The sequence below is a fragment of the Chaetodon auriga genome, chromosome 4, assembly GCF_051107435.1.
Source record: "Chaetodon auriga isolate fChaAug3 chromosome 4, fChaAug3.hap1, whole genome shotgun sequence".
In the NCBI taxonomy this organism is placed as follows: Eukaryota; Metazoa; Chordata; class Actinopteri; order Chaetodontiformes; family Chaetodontidae; genus Chaetodon; species Chaetodon auriga.
The window spans coordinates 9,645,478-9,663,574 of NC_135077.1; the positions used below are offsets into that span (position 1 = coordinate 9,645,478).

Genomic DNA, 18,097 nt, shown 5'->3' on the forward strand with positions numbered 1-18,097 from the left:
CCCATGGCCTGGGGTTTTGGCACAACTTCTGACCAGTGTGTGCAGCAGTGCACGGGCCATCCTCCCTCCTAATTGAATTATCGGAGTGCAAAAACAGGCATCAGACGGGATTCATGTCAGACTTGCCCCTGAGCGCCCATCCAGCCAGCCAGTCATCCAGCCAGCCAGGCATTTTCTGGTTATTCAAAGACAAGCACAGTGTGTGTGGATGCATGTGAGTCCATGTGCTAAGGGCAGGGATGCGTGTGTATGTGTGCAAGTCCGAGGCTTTGCGCATGTGTGTGAATGTGTACGCCGTGAGGCTCCGAAGAGAGCACTCTAATTTCCGTCTCAGAGGAAAGTGTGATTGAACACAAAACCTTTCGCCAGCGGGTCGAAACAGTCACACGCTGCAACAACACGAGAGGAGATAAAAAAGCAGAAGTCTTATTTTGTCCTTTATTTTCCCTCTCCTCTGTCTTTATACTGCCTTTTCTCTGTTTTTTCGTCCCTTTCATCTTTCGTTTTCCTTTTTCTAATTGAATATCTTTTAGCCTTTTTTCTAGTTTTTTTTCTTTCTTTTCTATTTTCACCAATTTGCTGCTAATGTGCTGCGTTGAGAGGTTTAGCAAATTCACTGCATTTCGCTTTCCTGTGAGAATTTAGGCGTCTGGGCATCCTCGTGCATGAGTGTGTGCGTGTGCACGTGCGTGTGCGTGTGTCTACGTGTGTGTGTGTGTGTGCACGTTGTGGACCATCTGGCCATGGACAGACCTGACTATAGATACAATCACAACAGATTAGAATGAGGTGGAGGGGAAAGCTCCTCTTCTCTCCTTCATTTAACTCATCCCTCCTCGTCTCCCTCGCTTCATTTAACCTGCTCCACTTCTTCACTTTGTCTGCGTGTGTGGGTGTTTGTGTGTGTGTGCGTGCGTGCAAGCATTTACACATCTGTGTGTGCGCGCCCCATGCCAAGCTTCTTTCTGAAATGTCACGAAGTGTGATTATCTTGTATTGGTCAGTAATTGAGAACAAGTCACCTATTGGCTGCTAATGAGACGTGCTTAGCTTCTGAGGCTGCGGTTGACATCATGGCTTACTTGCTGAATGTTAATCCCCACTGGGTCACCATGCAGCTAACCCTGATGCTAACAAGTGTGAACACTGCGCTGATTAAAAAGATTAATAAGGCTAATGGGTGAAAAACAGCGTCGGTTTAGGCTGAAGCACAGAGACAAACAGACATGAGGGGGCACACACAAAGGGAGGCACTGAGAGAGAGAGAGAGAGAGGGAGAGAGAGAGGGAGAGAGAGAGGGAGAGGGGGTGTGTGTTTGGACTCCCCTCATCTCTTCATCTGCTCAAGTCTGTTTGGCACACACTCGCCACAAGTGGCTATGACCCCAGTTTTGGCATGCCATGAGAGTTATCTGTATGAGTGAGTGATTATGTGTGTGTGTGTGTGTGTGTGTGTGTGTGTGTGTGTGTGTGTGTGTGTGTGTGGGCGGATGCTTGCATGCATTATAGCACCATGGGCCTATGGCTCTTTGTGTGTGTCACGGTATGTGTGTTTGTTCAAATTTGGCTCTGTGTGAAAGGAGCTAAGTGGGAGTCACCCGGAGAATGATTTGGGGCAATTTGTCTCATGTGTCTGCGGCTCCACGGTGACGTAGCTGCTGTTCTGTGCTCTTCTCCGGACCTCCGAGCTGGTGGGCCAGGAGGACCGAATGTGTCTTACTGACAGACGGATTCCCTGTTGTTAAAATGTGTATTCACGAGATGAGGCGTGCAGTGCACTTGAGGCAAGATGTGAAAGCTCCACAGATTGACCTTGATGGGATGTCCTGGTGAGAGGAGTGGCCCTTTTGGCCCTTTTCTTCAGCTTTCCCTCTGGAGGACTACTTTATGCATTTATGCTTTTTTTTTTTTGAAGTTTTACTTATTCCTGTTGATGGATATTGTTATGATGTGCTCTAATGCTTTTAGCAGTTCGTACTGTGTGTTTCATTTAGCCATTTCTACAGAAGTGACAGTCCTCAACCCTGTCTGCTATATTTTTTTACACAACTAATCTGCAACAGAAAAAGCATCATGAGGTAGTGTACCACTCTATCTGGTAAACATCCTTAATACAATCATGTGTTCACACAGTGGTGAACCTCGCTCCATCCTCGCTTGTGAACCACTGAGCCTTTCCAGGATGCCCCTTTCAAACCCAATCATGATACTATCACCTGTTATCAATGAACCTGTTTACCTGTGGAATGTTCCAAACAGGTGTTTTTGGAGCATTCCACAACTTCTCCAGTCTTTGGTTGATCCTGTCTCAACTTGTTTGAAACATGTTGCTGCATCAAATTCGGAATAAGCAGAGTTACAAAAATGAATGAAGATGAGGTAAAAAAAATGAAATATATTGTTTTATGTCACAGCTTTTTATGGTTACGTTTAGGCACTCAAAGCACTTGAATGAGCTCAGGCAAAAATCACAGTCTTGGTTTCGTACAGAAAACGTCTGTAGTGATTAGCATCACAAGGCAAAACGTGATTATTAACTTGCAGCTGAAACTATAATCTTACCAAATTGCTCTTAATGCCTAAATCAGGGTGCTGTAATTATTTTTGTTATTGTTATTATTTTTACTTCAAACAGACATTTAACCATTGAAATGACAGCAAAACAGCTTTTGGCCCCTTTAACAATGAGACATTTTAATGTCCAGGACAGAGAACTTTTGACACCTTTACCCCAAATAGCGAGCTTTTTAAATACCTTTCTGTTTGTGCTTTTTTCCTGCTGTGTCATGTTTCTCGAATGTGCCGGAAAACAGCAGAAAGCAGCATGCGGGCCAGTGACAATTTTATGGTGCTTACTTTTTTACATCTTTTATGAGATCATGATGATGAGATGGAAACAGAGTGTAACGAGTTGAAAATTCTGTCTGATATCAAGCAAATAATTAGGTGCCGACATCCGGAACTTCTGTGAACGTGATCAGTGGTGTCGTAAAAGGGCTGACAATTTGTCGGTCCACATGTTTCCATCACTGTCGGTCAGAGCTGGAGGCAACGCGTACCTGTGACTTCATTTGACCTGCGAATGAAGGCTGATTGTACCCTTTCCCACTGCAGACAAAAGCCAGATGCCAATGGGTGTTACTGGATTTTTGCACAGAGTGAAAGATGCTTATTAGTGTATCTTTTTAACTGGTCACAATTGCAGGTAACTAAATTTAATTTGCTAGAGTAGTGCAGCTTGCGCACATCGTGAAACCAAATATTTTAAAGCTGCGTCTTCCATTAGGTGGCACCTCTGCCTGCAAAATTAAAAACACCCAGCTTGAGGACGCTCAGGACACACAGGATGTTGCCGGATGTGGCTGCCTAGTCCCTAATTGATGCTGATTTAAAAGGCAAAAGTTGTCTTATTAGGAGCTAATACACTGATGAACATCAGCTATTTGAGCAGAGACGCAACGAGTGATTGATTTCTATTTAAAACTGCAAACTAAATAATAGAAACAAGGCAGTATGAAGTCATATCAGAAAAAAAAGAAAGGTATAGACCATACAGGATGAACACAGAGGATTTCAGCAGAAGTGACGGACTGTTGTTTTTTTCTTGTCAATGATTCAACCCTTTGTGCTTAATTCACAAAAAGAAACGTTCCAAGTGAAGCAGCTCGGAATACCATCGCCAAACTACGCACACCAAATTCACCAATATGTATCCACTTGGGAGTAACCTCGGGTGCATCGAAATCAAGCAGCACTCCGCTTTGCTTTTTGAGCAACGAAATTCACCCAAAGAACAGCCTCCACCTCAGAGTGCTTAACTGAGGCATCTGTTGAGATTGCATGGTTTTCGCAAGGACAATGAAGCCTTTTCTGAAGCACAGCGAAAGTCTGTTTTTGGAGCCACAACAGACATGCTTTACGCAGGCTTTGATGACAAAAATGTAATTTTAAGGCAAAGAAAAGTACTCGAGTTCTTTGATTCGACTATAATGACTGATGGCGTAAGTGACCGGTTAACAGCAGATTTGTCTTCAGAATCGTAGCAGATGAAAGCGTAAAGTGACTGCTGTTGCCCGGTGGTGCGTGTGGTCGCTGAAAGATTTGTAAAGAGAAATAATGTTTTGCTTTCTGCCATTCCTTTGCAAAAGTCGAGGTGAACATGTTCTGAATTGCCCTCTTAAATGAGGAAAAGAAGAACATGTTTGTGCACACATGGCGTCTCCAGCATACAGGGAGGGTGCTTGCACTGACCAGATATGACCAGAAATGGCCCCTTTCAAAACAATGAAAATGTGAAAAATGACCTGAACACACTACATGTTGTAGCCATTGTTACCTTTTGCACTATAGAAAAGGTTTGTGGTTGAGATGGGCAGAGATGAGGGGATGAAACCAGAGACTGTAAGTTATATCTGCAATAGCAAAAGATGGACTGTATTAATCTGATGATTACGATTTGACGTCTGTTGTGCTCGTAGTTACGCATACTTCAGTACTTCAATATTGTAGCAGACTGCAGCGTGATCATTTGAAGACATTTGCGAGGGAGCTGCCTCATCCGATCAGCCTTTCGTCATCAAAGAGGTTTAACTCTAACACTCACACAGGTTTTTATTCATTTCTAATCAGTGATGAGGGAAGATATCTGTGGCGATATACGATAATAACTGTTTAGAAAATGAATCCATCTACTTCTGATTGACTTTAATTAGGAAGGAACAGCCCATTTATGGCCAGATGGTTGTGGTTCAAAGGTTTCTATAAGCATTTTTGCCCACAGGCTGTGTCTGTCTCAGCCATGCATTGCCTTCCTGTTCTGTTTACAGAGTTGGACTATATCTGCACTATATCAGTCATGATTTTACGTTCATTTTTTAAATCGGTTTTTATGTCCATTCTGTCTATTTTATGTAAAGCACTCACTTGGTGCATGTGATTTCTTTCTTGTAAAGCATTCTTCTTCTTCTTCTTCTTCTTCTTCTTCTTCTTCTTCTTCTTCTTCTTCTTCATAGCATCAGTGTGGTACCCGGCGTCACAGTGTACCACTCTATAATAATGTCACCTGACTTCCTCCTTTGAAACCATTTTGGCATGTCATAGCAGCACCCATTGACGTGAGCTTGTTCCAGGGTGCTGGTATTGTGAGTGCGAGCTCGCTGGCATGGCTTACAGGGACACTTGACGCAACTGAGCCATCGTTAACAGAATTTATTTCACCTGTTTTCCTGCGATGACAAGTCTGCTGTGAAAAAGGCCCCTTCAAACCTGTGGTCATTTCTGACTCCAAAGCTTTGTGATTACGTTGTATTGTAAGGAGTTCTAGTTCTCTTGTCTCCCTTCAGAGCTCTGAGAGTCAACACCTCCAAAAGAATCAACAAAAATTGGATGACTAAAGCTTCAGAATCTGCAGGAACGTTGCATCGGATTGCACCACATCGTGCAGGTGTGCATATTATTACGTCAATTCCCGATATTTATATGTCACTTCAGCCCCAGATGTGTTGTTTTTCTGCATTTCAGGGACATTATCACATTAACAGTCCTTACATGTGTCTCTTTATCAGAGACATGAGCTACTGGTTTCAAGTCTACTATCACTGATATGAATATTTACATTTAGATGTGTTATTTGTGTAAGATGCTCATCTTATTACTGCAAGTGCCGTAACTGTGAATTCTCTAAATTCTCTGTGTATTCACAAGATCAGACACAAAGAGATAGAGTGTGTAATCACAAAGTGGCGGACACAAGGTAAAGGCTGTAATCAAGCCTGCCTTTTGTTGCCATAATGCGGTGAAAATCCATCCTTTTTCTACCAGCCCGATATACTAGTGTTCTTGTTGCACAAAGCAAATTTTCACCACTCAAGTACAATTAATAATGCCTATAGGACCACAAATAACACAGTACAGTGCTAAAAGGAGATGAGCACAGTGAGTCTATATAACAGGCGTACTAAACAGGCACTTTGTCTCCAATGGCCCTGATAAACAGCCACATCGCCATCTAGTGACACTTTAAGGAAACACATGGTTGAAAGCTGGCAGTTGAAGTTACATGAGCAGCTGCTTGACTGAAAATAGTGCTGACCTTGTGTATGTCATTGAGATATAAACATCCATACAGGTAATTTACAGACAGGAAAGGTGTACAAACAAATGCACAGATCAGTACACACACACACATTCTCCACATGAAAGTGAATCAGTGCACTCCTCATAAAACCACACTTACACAAAGATAAAGAGTCAAGTGTTACCTGCAGACTTAAAGCGTGTTGACTAATGCCCTATATGTGGAGCCGTACATATAAAACACAATCAAAGGAGAGCATGCACAAAGCAAATGCTTTTCAAAATCTGCTTCCTGGTGGAGCGTGCACCCCATGTACTGTGTCCTTGCTGCATTGGTCCAGGTCTGAGGCCCCGACCTGTGGAACCCTCCTGCATGCTGTTCCCTGCATGTCGTAATTACGGACACTAGTAACTTCAGATGCTTTTAACAGAACCTAATAGACTTTTTCAAAGGAATGAAATGGGCAAGTGCTTCGTTTTATCCATATTAACGATGAGTAGTTAAGGAAATGGCGTGGTGTTAAATGATTTCCTTGGAATTTATCGTCTTTGTGTAGTTGTTGTTTCATAAAATAATTGCGCTGCCATTTTGTCCAAGACTCTCTCAAAAAATGATGCAGTCTCAAGAGGCCATCAGGATTTAATGAAGGTCAAATAAAATAAATAAATCAAGTCCACAATAATGAAGCTAACATCATTACGACGACAGGACAGCCATTCTGTCAGTAAAGGTTTGCACGTGTCTAAATGCCCTCGAGGTCTGAATACACTGTTTCCTGTGCATTTGTTGCAGCAGCAAATGTACACACACACACACACTCACACATGTGTGTATGCACACAGTATCGCAGGGCTGCAGCGGGTGATCAAGCAGCTGACGTTTGACAAGTGAATGGAAACAGTTGTGGTTTCTGCAGGCCCCGGCCCCTCCCTCGATGCTGCAGAGGGGCTTGAGCTGAAAACAGCAAAGCTGAAAATCCTCTGGATAACATCTGCACCGACACACACAGCAACGGTATTGTGAAAATAAATGCACATACGCTGGCAGAAACACACAGCCGGACCAAACACGCACGCAGACGCTGAGAAATAAACAGTTTTGAAAAGCTTCCTTTCCAGCCTACCTTGCATTTCAGTCGTGTTAATTTTTCAGCCCAGTTTAGTTCATTTTAATCATCATGTAATATGTCTTCAGGCACCACTCTGTCACACACCATTTCTGTTTACCGCTCTGCTTGCACTGCAATTCAAGTCTCATTAATATAGTCTGCATAACGATATTTTAAGTTCTTGCTCTCCAGGAACAGTCAGAATTGCATATATCACTCAGATATCCACATATTTTAGTCTTAAATAATGCTGTGATAGTGGACCTTTTCTGGTGGCAGAGGAAATCCCATAAAACGTGACGATGAACGGCTGCAGCTAGCTTGAAAATGGCTATTTTCGTTTAACAAAATGTGCAAAACAAGACAAATAATTTGGTTTCAAGCTCCCAGCAGGCAGTGCAGGGGATTTTGTTTTCGAGAGCAAACAGGAAGACATATTCTTATGTTTGAACTGATCCATTTTTTTTTTCACCGTCCTCTATTGCAGAGAGACCAGGTGTAACCGAAAGTGAACTGCCAATTCGGTAAGTGCACTGCCAAGTCAACTGCTCTGGGCTTGGCAGCTTTGGTTTTCAGATCCATAAAAGATGTTGATGAAACGATTCTGGTGCGTTTTCATGCTCGACTGTTAAATGTTGACTTTGTGAATTCATATACCCACTTGTCTATTATGTTAACACGAAGCCTCATTACAGGCATTTGCGTCTGGAGTGTGGCCAATAGTGTCATCTGTGTGTCCCAGTTTTGTGAAGCCACAATGTTTGGTCAGCGGACGTATTTGAATCAACGCCACTAATGTAGATCACTAGATAAGATTAAACTGAGTGATACAATATTGGGGCTGTAGATTTGAAGGGAAAGAGGTGATCTTTGCCTGAATGGTAGGACACCATAAGCACAACATACATATTGTACATTCTGCACCTGTATTGGTTGACTGCGGTGTAATTAGAGAGGAAAAAGATGTGTTGCTTGCAAGCATTCAGACCTGCAGACAACTCAGTCTGTGAGGATTAGAAATGCATTAGATTGGCAATATAACACTGAAATGTTGGTATAATACCCTGAATGACAGATACAACCGTGATCTTTCCGTTACTCCACTTAGCAACTACTTTGTCAAACATATCCATAAACATGTTGAGCATGCTTTAGTTGCAACAAATGAATATTGAAAGCAAGTTAGAAATGTCGTCTTTGAAGGTTTTGCAGATGCGGTCCATTCAGTAGGAACGTTTCGTGACTTTGCATCACTTCAAACGTTTATTGTGTTCATGAAGGACGTAATTCGCTTGGTATTGTGTTTCTTTCAAAGCATATTTGCTAGCCGCTGCAAACGTGTACAAACATCATTTTTAAAAGGCACGCTCTGTTTTGTGTGCATTCAGTCCGTGTTTTGAAGATTTATTCATGTTGCTAGTATTTGAACACACTGTGTTCAAGCAAGGCGTCTTTCTTCAGTGCCATTATCAGCACAACATGTAAAAATGGGCTCTCCAGCAGCAAAATTCAAATGCACAAGAGTATTTTGTAGTTGACTGACATACAATTTTCAGATTTTTTATTTCTAGCTGGAGCTTTTCAGCTCTGTACGTGGAAACCTTACTGATTGAGCCTTTAACCTTCCACTCAAACTCAACAAAGGCTTCTGAATGGAGGTAAAAGCCTTCGAGGTAAAAGCCGTCAGCAACAGTTTTTCATTGTAGATGTCAAATGGAAAACTGATTTGGTCCTTCCAAAGAAGAGATTAATTCATCTTCAAAAATTGGAAGTGGAGTTCAAATCAATTATCAGTGAAGATCCTTGATCAAATATATTGATTTGGCTCAAAGTGCTTGCCCATGGGTTGTGTAGATGATCCAGTCACAGAGGTCTAGAAAGAGTCACGGTTTGTCAAACTGTGACAGCAGGCTGACCTGGAAACAAGAGAGTAGGCAAAGTGACAATGATGCCATATTCATTTCAGTGCAACCACAGCACACACACAAGCAAATCTACCTTCGTCAAGGGCAGATTTTGTTCTCATTCAGACACACCAAACCTCTGAGTCACACTGAACAGCTTATATGTGGGGAGTATTGTATGTCAAACAATAGAGCATCAGCGGCTGCACAGTATCACACTGTGAAATGTGGATATTAATCCAGGTAAGAGTGTGCCGGTGAAAAGACAATTTTGGTTGTTACAGATTAGCGCCATAAAGGTGTGTTGTCGTGGTTTGAAAACAAAAACATATATCCAACATACCTACTTTTGTTGTTTTTGGACACTTCTGTTCAGTCGTTTTCCATATTCATAATATAACAAACATAACAACACAGCAGAACACCAGTGCCACAATAAGACATTTTTTATCTTGCACTTAGCACAGAGGCACATCACTCGTCACCACACAAGTCATCCATCACCCCTCCTATCCCACAAAGTCGAGGTCGTCACAGGTCCAAAAAGGTCAGAGAAGGCCCAGAAATATACTACCCATAACATAACCGGGCCTGTCTATTATATGAAAGCTTGTACCCCATGCAGAGCAGATAAATTTCAGAACGTTAAAGGATGCTGATTTATACTTTCCAAACATTTTCTCACACACGTTTACCTGGTTGGAGGATGATCTGCTTCTGGTACATATTCATCAGAATCTCCATGTTTATAATAACCCTGACGAAATATACTGCAGACCTACAAATGCCCAACAGTAAGCAGTGCAAGTATCTTTACAGTATCTGATTGTATGCGTTATCAAGAGTTCACGGAAGAAACACTGATGACCAGAATGTTACATAACATTACACCAATAGAAAACAACCACAGAAGAAAATGTTCCACTCGACTGGCCAATCACCATCTATACTTCCTTCAATGGAAAAGTCTGCACAGTTCATGATATCTGTGAGTAAGAGCTGTTTCACTACCTTTAACACTTGGCCGTCATCACACATGGACGGGCTGCACATTTTTCTGGTGGCTCTGTTAGGTAATTCCTTTGATAAAAAATGATTTTTTTTAAATTTAATTACAATTATGAGATTACATTACGCAATTCTCATTGTTGTTGTGTTGAGCTGAAACCTGCATCTGTTTTAATGTGAGCTCCTGTAACACAGCGTTTTTCAAACTGATAGATTGTGCTTGTATTCCAGGAGTTGTTTGTAACAGTCATGGTCAGATTACTGGATCAGTGTTGGAGGTGACAGTGAGACCAGGAGACGACATCACTCTTCAGTGTGACTGCAAACTATCAACTGGAGTTTACATAGTGTGGTACAGGAACTGCTCCCATGAGAACCAGCCTTCTCTTCTCTTTAAACTCATCCGTAATTCATTGAAGGACCCAGGTGCTGACCTTAATGAACATTCGAGGATTTTCCCTCGTTTTAGATTTGTGAGAAACTTTTCTTCTGAATCCTACGACCTGCTGATCAAGAACATCACTGATTCAGATGAGGGCCTCTACTACTGTGCAACTGAACAGAAAAAAGTTGATGATAAGGATTTCATTGCTGAGAGATACGATTACAGATATGGCAATGTCACAACAAGGATCACACTCGGTAAGTATTGTGCTCTTAATTGTCCTTATGTTTGAATAGCTATGTGTGACTGTGGTTTAAGTGAATATAATCATTTGACTAAAAGTAGGAAAATGTGCCCAGAAGTTACACACTTACTACACTGTGTGTGAAGATTATGTGCAGTATCGTTTTTAAAAATGAGTCTCACCAAATCTGGGACCTCATGTATCTGTCAGTCAACCTTAAACCTGCACACAATGTTTTTACATAGATTGTTATGCAGTGAGTTTTGGGATAACTTTACGCTTGAAATCTGAGAGAATCTATTGAATGAGCTAAAATCTAAGTCTATTAACAAGGAAGGGTCAACACCGTGAGGAACGCTGAATGTGGTGGGGATTTTTTTTTTTTTTTTTTTTTTTCTGCTCAATAAATTCTCTATAAATTCTCAGGCTGTAATTCACATCCAACAGTGTATTTTCTCTTAGAAATATCTGGGTTTCTTGGTTCGTGGGGTCAAGGAAAAACTGAAAAACCAACTGACATTTTAGTGAGATCAGAGTTTAAGGACGCTAATCGACACAACTTTGTTTTTGATCCAGACAAACACTCCAGGGACTCCGACGAGCCTGAGACTCCTCCACCTGACTGTGCTCTGTGCTGGATGCTGCTGTACTCTCTGTGTCCGGCAATTGCTGTTCTCTCTTCTCTTCTCTCCTCTCTTGTGGTTTATAACTTCTGTCATAAAAAAGGTAACTATCACATTTTTAGTCTTCATGTGTTAATGTCCAAAACATCCTCTTTTAACGTGTTGCGTGAGTTTTTGTGTGCCATGATGCTGTATTTATGTCTGCAGCTGAAAAACCTCAAGTTGATCAGCGAGAACTTGAAAGTAGAGGGCAAACAACACTGAATGAGGTCGGTGTAATAGTAGAATATAATGCACAATGGCATTAAAAAACTGCAAGAGCCGGATTCTAACCAACAAATGTCAAATTTTAGGATGAAGACGTGTGTTATGCTGCACTGGACATCCGTCAGCCATCGCAGAGACCAAAGGCAAAGAAACCCACGACTTCTGACTACAGCACCTATTCTGCCATCAATACTTCTCGGGTTTAGAGCTCCTTAAACCGGGTGAATAATTAATCAATATCAGTGACTTGAGATGATGAACATATGAATGCATGGACATTTTCACGCATGAAATACAGGTTTTAAAGTGAAAAGCAATGATGTTTTCAAAAAGCTGATACTGAGCTCCACCTGTTCGTGTCAACTGTCCCCTGAGGATTTTTAGATAACAGATGAAAAATTGATGAGCTGTAATATATGTATATATAAAAAAAACCCTTCAGACAGAAAACCAGTTTATTGCTGTTGATTGCAATTCAGCTTCAGCTTCACTCTTTTTGATTGAAATCGATCTGCAATAATGGTTTTGATGGCTGTGTGTCCGTAAAAAGACATGATAGCTGTTAGGTCGATGTTTTCATGTAATTTCCTGTTTTTATCTCGACTTGGCCATCGGCCCCGACCGCATCATCTGTAGAGTTTGATGCTACTCCAAGTATTTGTTGTGTTGGTGCGGACGCCACAGCAGAGATTAAAACACAAAGTAATCATTTTGTTTTACGGGCATAAACAAAAGCCAAGATGGCAACAGATTCACGGTTTCACACATCTTATTTATTTAAGGCTGGCCCTGCAACACTGTTACAGATACATTACAAGATAACACAGTGTTGGCAGCCTCGTCCACCTCGTTCAGAGTTCACAGGAAACCCACAGTCACAAACAGTGCCTCGTACCACTGCAGAGCTCAGCTTGCAAACGCACTGCAGCTGCAGGTCAACGCACAGCTTCATGAGTCAAAGTTCACACAAAAATGAATGATAATCAGTTAAATGTAGACGATGTTTGCATGGTATAAATCTTGACTGGCTGTTGAGTCGAAAGGTGTTAAAGTGTCCCTATATCTAAATAATGTTGTTGGTTTAAAAAAACATTTAAAATACAAATAAAAGTATTTTCTGCGAATTATAGCAAACCACATTATTCCATCAGTACATAATCATTGCTCTAAACTAAGTCAAATCTTGACTTATAGGTGAAGATGTGTGTTATGTTGCAATGGATAACCATCAAGCACCACAAAGACCAAAGAGGAAGAAAAGCAGCTTCAGCAGCTCTTCTGCCATCAACACGTGCAGCATGTAATGAACCAAACAATTAAAATAAGAAACTGTACAATGAATTCATGAGTAGAGTTATCGTGACTAGTGTTCTGTTATTATTCAGTTGGTCATGGAGCCATCAGTGTTCCATGTCCGTAAAGATTTATTCTTTGCATAATAGTGCTAATATATCAAGAAAATGAAACGCTGTCAACAAAGCATGTAAAGCTGCAGCGCAGTGTTATCATCTTTAAAATTAGCGATCACAATAGCCTGTAAATAAATTTATCATCGGGATACAATGGGTGAACAATTTCAGTGTAGTTACATTTCAGCTGTGCTGGCTGATGAACGTGTGAACACACAGGCTACACTTACTGTAGCTTAAGTGCTGTTTACCAGCTCATTTGAATTCCACTCAAGCTGATTGTTTCAGATTGTTCTGGACTTTTCCCACCGTTACTGGCATGAACCACAGCGCGCATGAATACACTCGACCGAATTCCTCCTCGCATTCTTTCATTCTTCACGGAGACGATGTGTTTTATTTCACTTCACCACTTAAAATGACAGTTTATAAATTGATCTGATCTAAGCATTGCACTCCAGAGAGCAAACCTGCTGGATGCTGTTGATTACACTCCAGCTTCAGGTTCACATCTTTGATTGAAATTGACAGATAACATTTCATAGTGCTCGTGATGATTGTGTCTCTGTAACAAGAAACGAAGCTGTATTTTGGCAATTTCCTGTTTTTATCTCAAGTTAGCCACCAGCTCATATACTCTTCGCTAGTGGCCTGATGCAATTACAAGTACGATCAGTGGGGCTCACAGGAAACCCACAGTGACAAACAGCCCTTCACAGGACTGCGGACAGAATATTATTGGAAACAGTTACAACGAAAGTCACTGTAGTCAAGCTTTCATGGTTCTGCAGCCACCTCAGCTACAATTAGATGAGCAGTTTATATTTGACGTCATTTCAGCAACCACATCCGAATTTCCTGAGATCAAATGAGGTGGGCTCCGAACGTACTTTGTGTGAGTCTGATTTGCTTACGGACAGATGCAGAGTGTGGTTTTCCTACACATATATGATGGTCAGTGGGGTTTTGCCTGACCTGCTCTTTTTCTGCATTGTTATATCAAAATAACACCCTGTGGTAGTTTTGATGATTGTTTTATGAACAAAATAAGCATTTAACTTAGAGTAGATTTTTTACCCATCCCACATATTCATATGCAGTTTACAACAACTTAGGTGTAGTCTCTGAACAGTCAGCCACACCAGCTCCAGGTGAAACTCTCCTGACCTCTAGTGGAGATGTTAGTGAACCTAAAAGGCCTGAAGAAGAAGTTTCACGCAAAACTGTCCAAACTAAATGACACAGTACCTGGCCTATACCTTAATCTCTTAATTTACTGCTGCTGCTGGATTTTATTTTTGCCAAAAAATACCACAAAGTGTTGGAAAATCCAAATCCCTGGTGTAACAAAGATACAGGCCAATAGATTCTGAAGGTCTCTGACTGTAGTGCTGTTTTTGGCTGTATTCACACTGCTGTGTTATGTCGTACAGATCGGATGTTTTACTTAAACAACAAGGCCCATATTTCTTCTTTTAAGGAGCAACACAATAATCTGATTTGTGCCACAATGGACAAGTGCATGTGGTCACAATACTTAGCTTTATTACAATGACATGAAGTCTCCTGTACTGTAACCATCATGTTCAGTTTATTTTAATGATGATATAAATGGCGAAATTGCTACTTGTTTTATGATCCACATGCCACACTAACAGCACCTGTCCAGCAAGCTTTACAGGCACAAATATTTCTAAGTGAATCTACGGTCAGAAGCCAAATGTCAACGATTCTAAATGACAAATGTCAAATTGTCTCTCAGGATGTGTTTTTAACAAGAGCTGAGTTCTGGGATGAACACACCAGTAGGTAGAAGCTGGATGGAACAAACCCATTTGCTTTATTCAAGTGTTCATTAAACTACTTAATTCCATAATCCTAAATATACCCAGCTCTGGCTCATCTTATTACCCTGGAGTTAATTGTTGGAGGTCACACCGGCAAAGTGTGTCGGATTTATGAAATTGTTTAGCCTGCAAATTCAAGCACAGTATCCATGATTTTATCTGTATTGTCTCAAATGATGATGAATGAAGCAGTGAGTGGGTTGATTTTTATTTTGTGCGTCTTTTAACTGTTTTCTTTAATTAGCCATTAGCACATGCATCTTTCACCGGCTGAGTTCTGTGTTAACACATATCAATTATGCTGTCACTGATTATTTTATAGGGAATTAGACAGAAATTGATATACATGTTTAACGTAAAAAATTCCACAAATGTTTTAACTGATTACAAATCTCTCTCAGCGTATTTATTTTTTCTTTATGATTTACATGCTGCATGCTTCTCCAGTTAGCAAGAAGTGACGTCACAATGCAGTGTTGACAGTTAACATCAGCCATCGTGTATCGTACCGCATGTCATCAGTAGTTCACAGGAAACGCACACTGGTAAACGGCCCTTCACAGGAAAACAGAGCTCCCCATGCAGACAGACTGAAGATGTAGACCGATGGCCACCAGGCGGCAGTGCCCCCCTGCCCCTGCTAAGTGTTGCCTTATGTGTGTTTGGAGTAAACAAATTATTAGGTCAAACTATTAGGAAACAATGCACTATTTTTGTGATCCTTTTTTTTTTTGTTTTTTTTTTTTTGTTTTTTTGTAAAACTGGATCAGCAGCTGAGCTGACACAGGAAGTACATCCTCTGCCTTCTTTATGATTGAGGTTATGTTTGAAGTCCACCGTAGGTCCTGGGTGATAGTAGATCCCAGAAACCTGACGGTGTCCACAATGGAAACAGTGTCGTTGAGGATGGTGATGGGGGGCAGTGTTGAGGGGCTTCTCCTGATGTCCAGTATCATCAGTTTTGAGCATATTCAGCTCCAGGTTGTTCGGACTGCACCAGAGGAGCAGCTGTTCAACCTCCTGTCTGTATGCAGATTTCCCACTGTCTCGCATGAGGCCAGTCACTGTTACGTCATCTGCAAACTTCAGGAGTTTAATAGACAGGTCTCCTGATGTGCAGCTGCTGGTGTAGAGGGTGAGGAGCAGTGGAGAAAGCACACATCCCTGGGAGGCTCTAGTGCTGATGGTCCGGGTGCTGCATGTGAGTCTCACCTGCTGCATCCTGTCTGTCAGGAAGTTTGTTATGCACTGTCAGGTGGAGGCTGGTACAGTGAGCTGGGTGAGTTTTCAGTCAAAGAGTTCTGGGATGAACTCAAGCTGTACTCCACAAACAGGATCCTTGCATGTGTCCCTGGGGAGTCAGGGTGTTGCAGGATGGAGTTCAGTCCCATGTTGACTGCGTCTTCCACCAACCTGTTTGCCCAGTAGGCAAATTGCAGGGGGTCCAACAGATGGGCCTGTGATGTCTTTAAGCTGAGTCAACACCAGTCTCTCAAAGGATTTCATCACCATAGACGTCAGGGCCACTGTTCTGTAGTCGTTTAATCCTGACATTTTTTTGGCACCGAAGTTATTACGGAGCGTTTGAAGCATGAGGGAACTTCACACAGCTCCAGCGACTTGTTGAAAATCTGTGTGAAGATATGAGTCTGCTGATCAGCACAGACTTTCAGATAGGAGGGGGCACGCTGTCTGGGCCCGATAACTTCTTGATCTTCTGTCTCTTGGAGATTTGACATACATCCTGTTTACAGATCCTGAGTGCTGGTTGGGGGTCAGTGGGGAGCGGTGAGACTGATGTGGGGTGTGTGAATGGTTGTTTGATGTCCGAGTCAGGGTGGGTGATGGATGTTGATGTGGGCTCATCAAACAAGAGAATTGGAAGACATTGGAGGCAACAGATTGGCTTTCTGACACTGAGCGAAGCACGGTAGCGAAGACAGAAGCCTCGATACTGCAGTTTACAGGAAACCCACACTCAACAATCAGTATTGATGTTGGAGATCTCATCACCCATGAGAACACAAACTGCGGTATCAGAACCACAGAGCCAACAATGCACCTCCAAGCACTGAGGTTCATGAGGACGACACCAAACACTTCAAGGAAGCCCTTGCTCGCTTACTAAATCCCTAATTTGAACATTGTGTTAAAATGCATTTACATTATTATTTACATTATTTAAATGTGTTTATTATCGGGTTAAATATTTACCAAGTAAAATAGGATTTTAACGTACATTTATTGTCTCTTTGGTCACTTAGCAATACTTTTATTTGATGAAAATTTGTTCTCGTTCAGATGCAGCAAACCCGTGTTTCACACTGTATATGTGGTGAGCAGAGAGCTATGAAATGACAGGTGCGGTGCTTTTCCAGTAAAACACACCTCAAAGACGCAAAACCTGCATGTGAAAACTCAAGAAAGGTGAGACTTTTCTATCACCTTCACATATTCTCAGAGGTGACACATGCTGTCAGAGACAAGGGTGAAATTCTTTTCTCATAGTTTGTTAACAACATAACAAAGTTGGGGGATTCAAAGGGTTCATCCTGTAACGACCAGCACAAAATACAATGCACAGCCAACAAACACCCTATTTCTTTCATTTCCTTTTGCTTTAATTAAATTCTTAGATTCATCTTTGGTAAGTAATTCACACAATATTCATTCTTCCATTCTGAGTGAAGTGACACATCACTGTTTCTTCAGGTTTGTATCAGATTTCTGGATGAATATTGGAAGTAATACCGTGACTGCCAATTAGCAACTGGAGTGAAAATAATGTGGCACAGGAACTGCTCTCACAAGAGCCAACTTGTCTCAAGATATGATTTACTTTTGAACCCAAACACTTCATGGATCCGTTCCTTCATTTTCATTTGTTGTTGAACCAGCCCTCTTTATCCTATGACCGGCTGATCAAGCGTGTCATTCATTCTGATGAGTGTTGTGGAAATGAGCTGATAAACTTCACAGATAATACAAAAAAGGCTCCTGAGTATGTTTATGATTAAGGCAATGTCATTAACAAGAATCCTTCTCAGCAAGTATTCTAGTCTGTATTCTGCAGTGATCAGTTAACTGACCCTCTGCCCTGCACTCCTGTCACTGACGCTTTGCTCTGATATCCAGGTGTCTGCCTGTCCAGCTATTACTGAAGCCATCTGTCACTTGCCCGGCTCCCCATATTTTGCATATGCCAATGTCATTACTCTAAAAAAGAC

General features: G+C 41.6%; 1 protein-coding gene across 1 annotated transcript; it reads left to right on the forward strand.

Annotated features, from left to right (window-relative positions):
* The first annotated feature begins 10,119 nt into the window (after positions 1–10,119).
* On the forward strand, positions 10,120–11,943 carry LOC143320171 (uncharacterized). Its single transcript, XM_076729651.1, has 5 exons — positions 10,120–10,160; positions 10,327–10,737; positions 11,301–11,450; positions 11,555–11,616; positions 11,701–11,943. Exons 1-5 carry the CDS (start codon positions 10,124–10,126, stop codon positions 11,818–11,820), a joined length of 780 nt encoding a protein of 259 aa, XP_076585766.1. The 5' UTR covers positions 10,120–10,123; the 3' UTR covers positions 11,821–11,943.
* Positions 11,944–18,097: the final 6,154 nt, after the last annotated feature.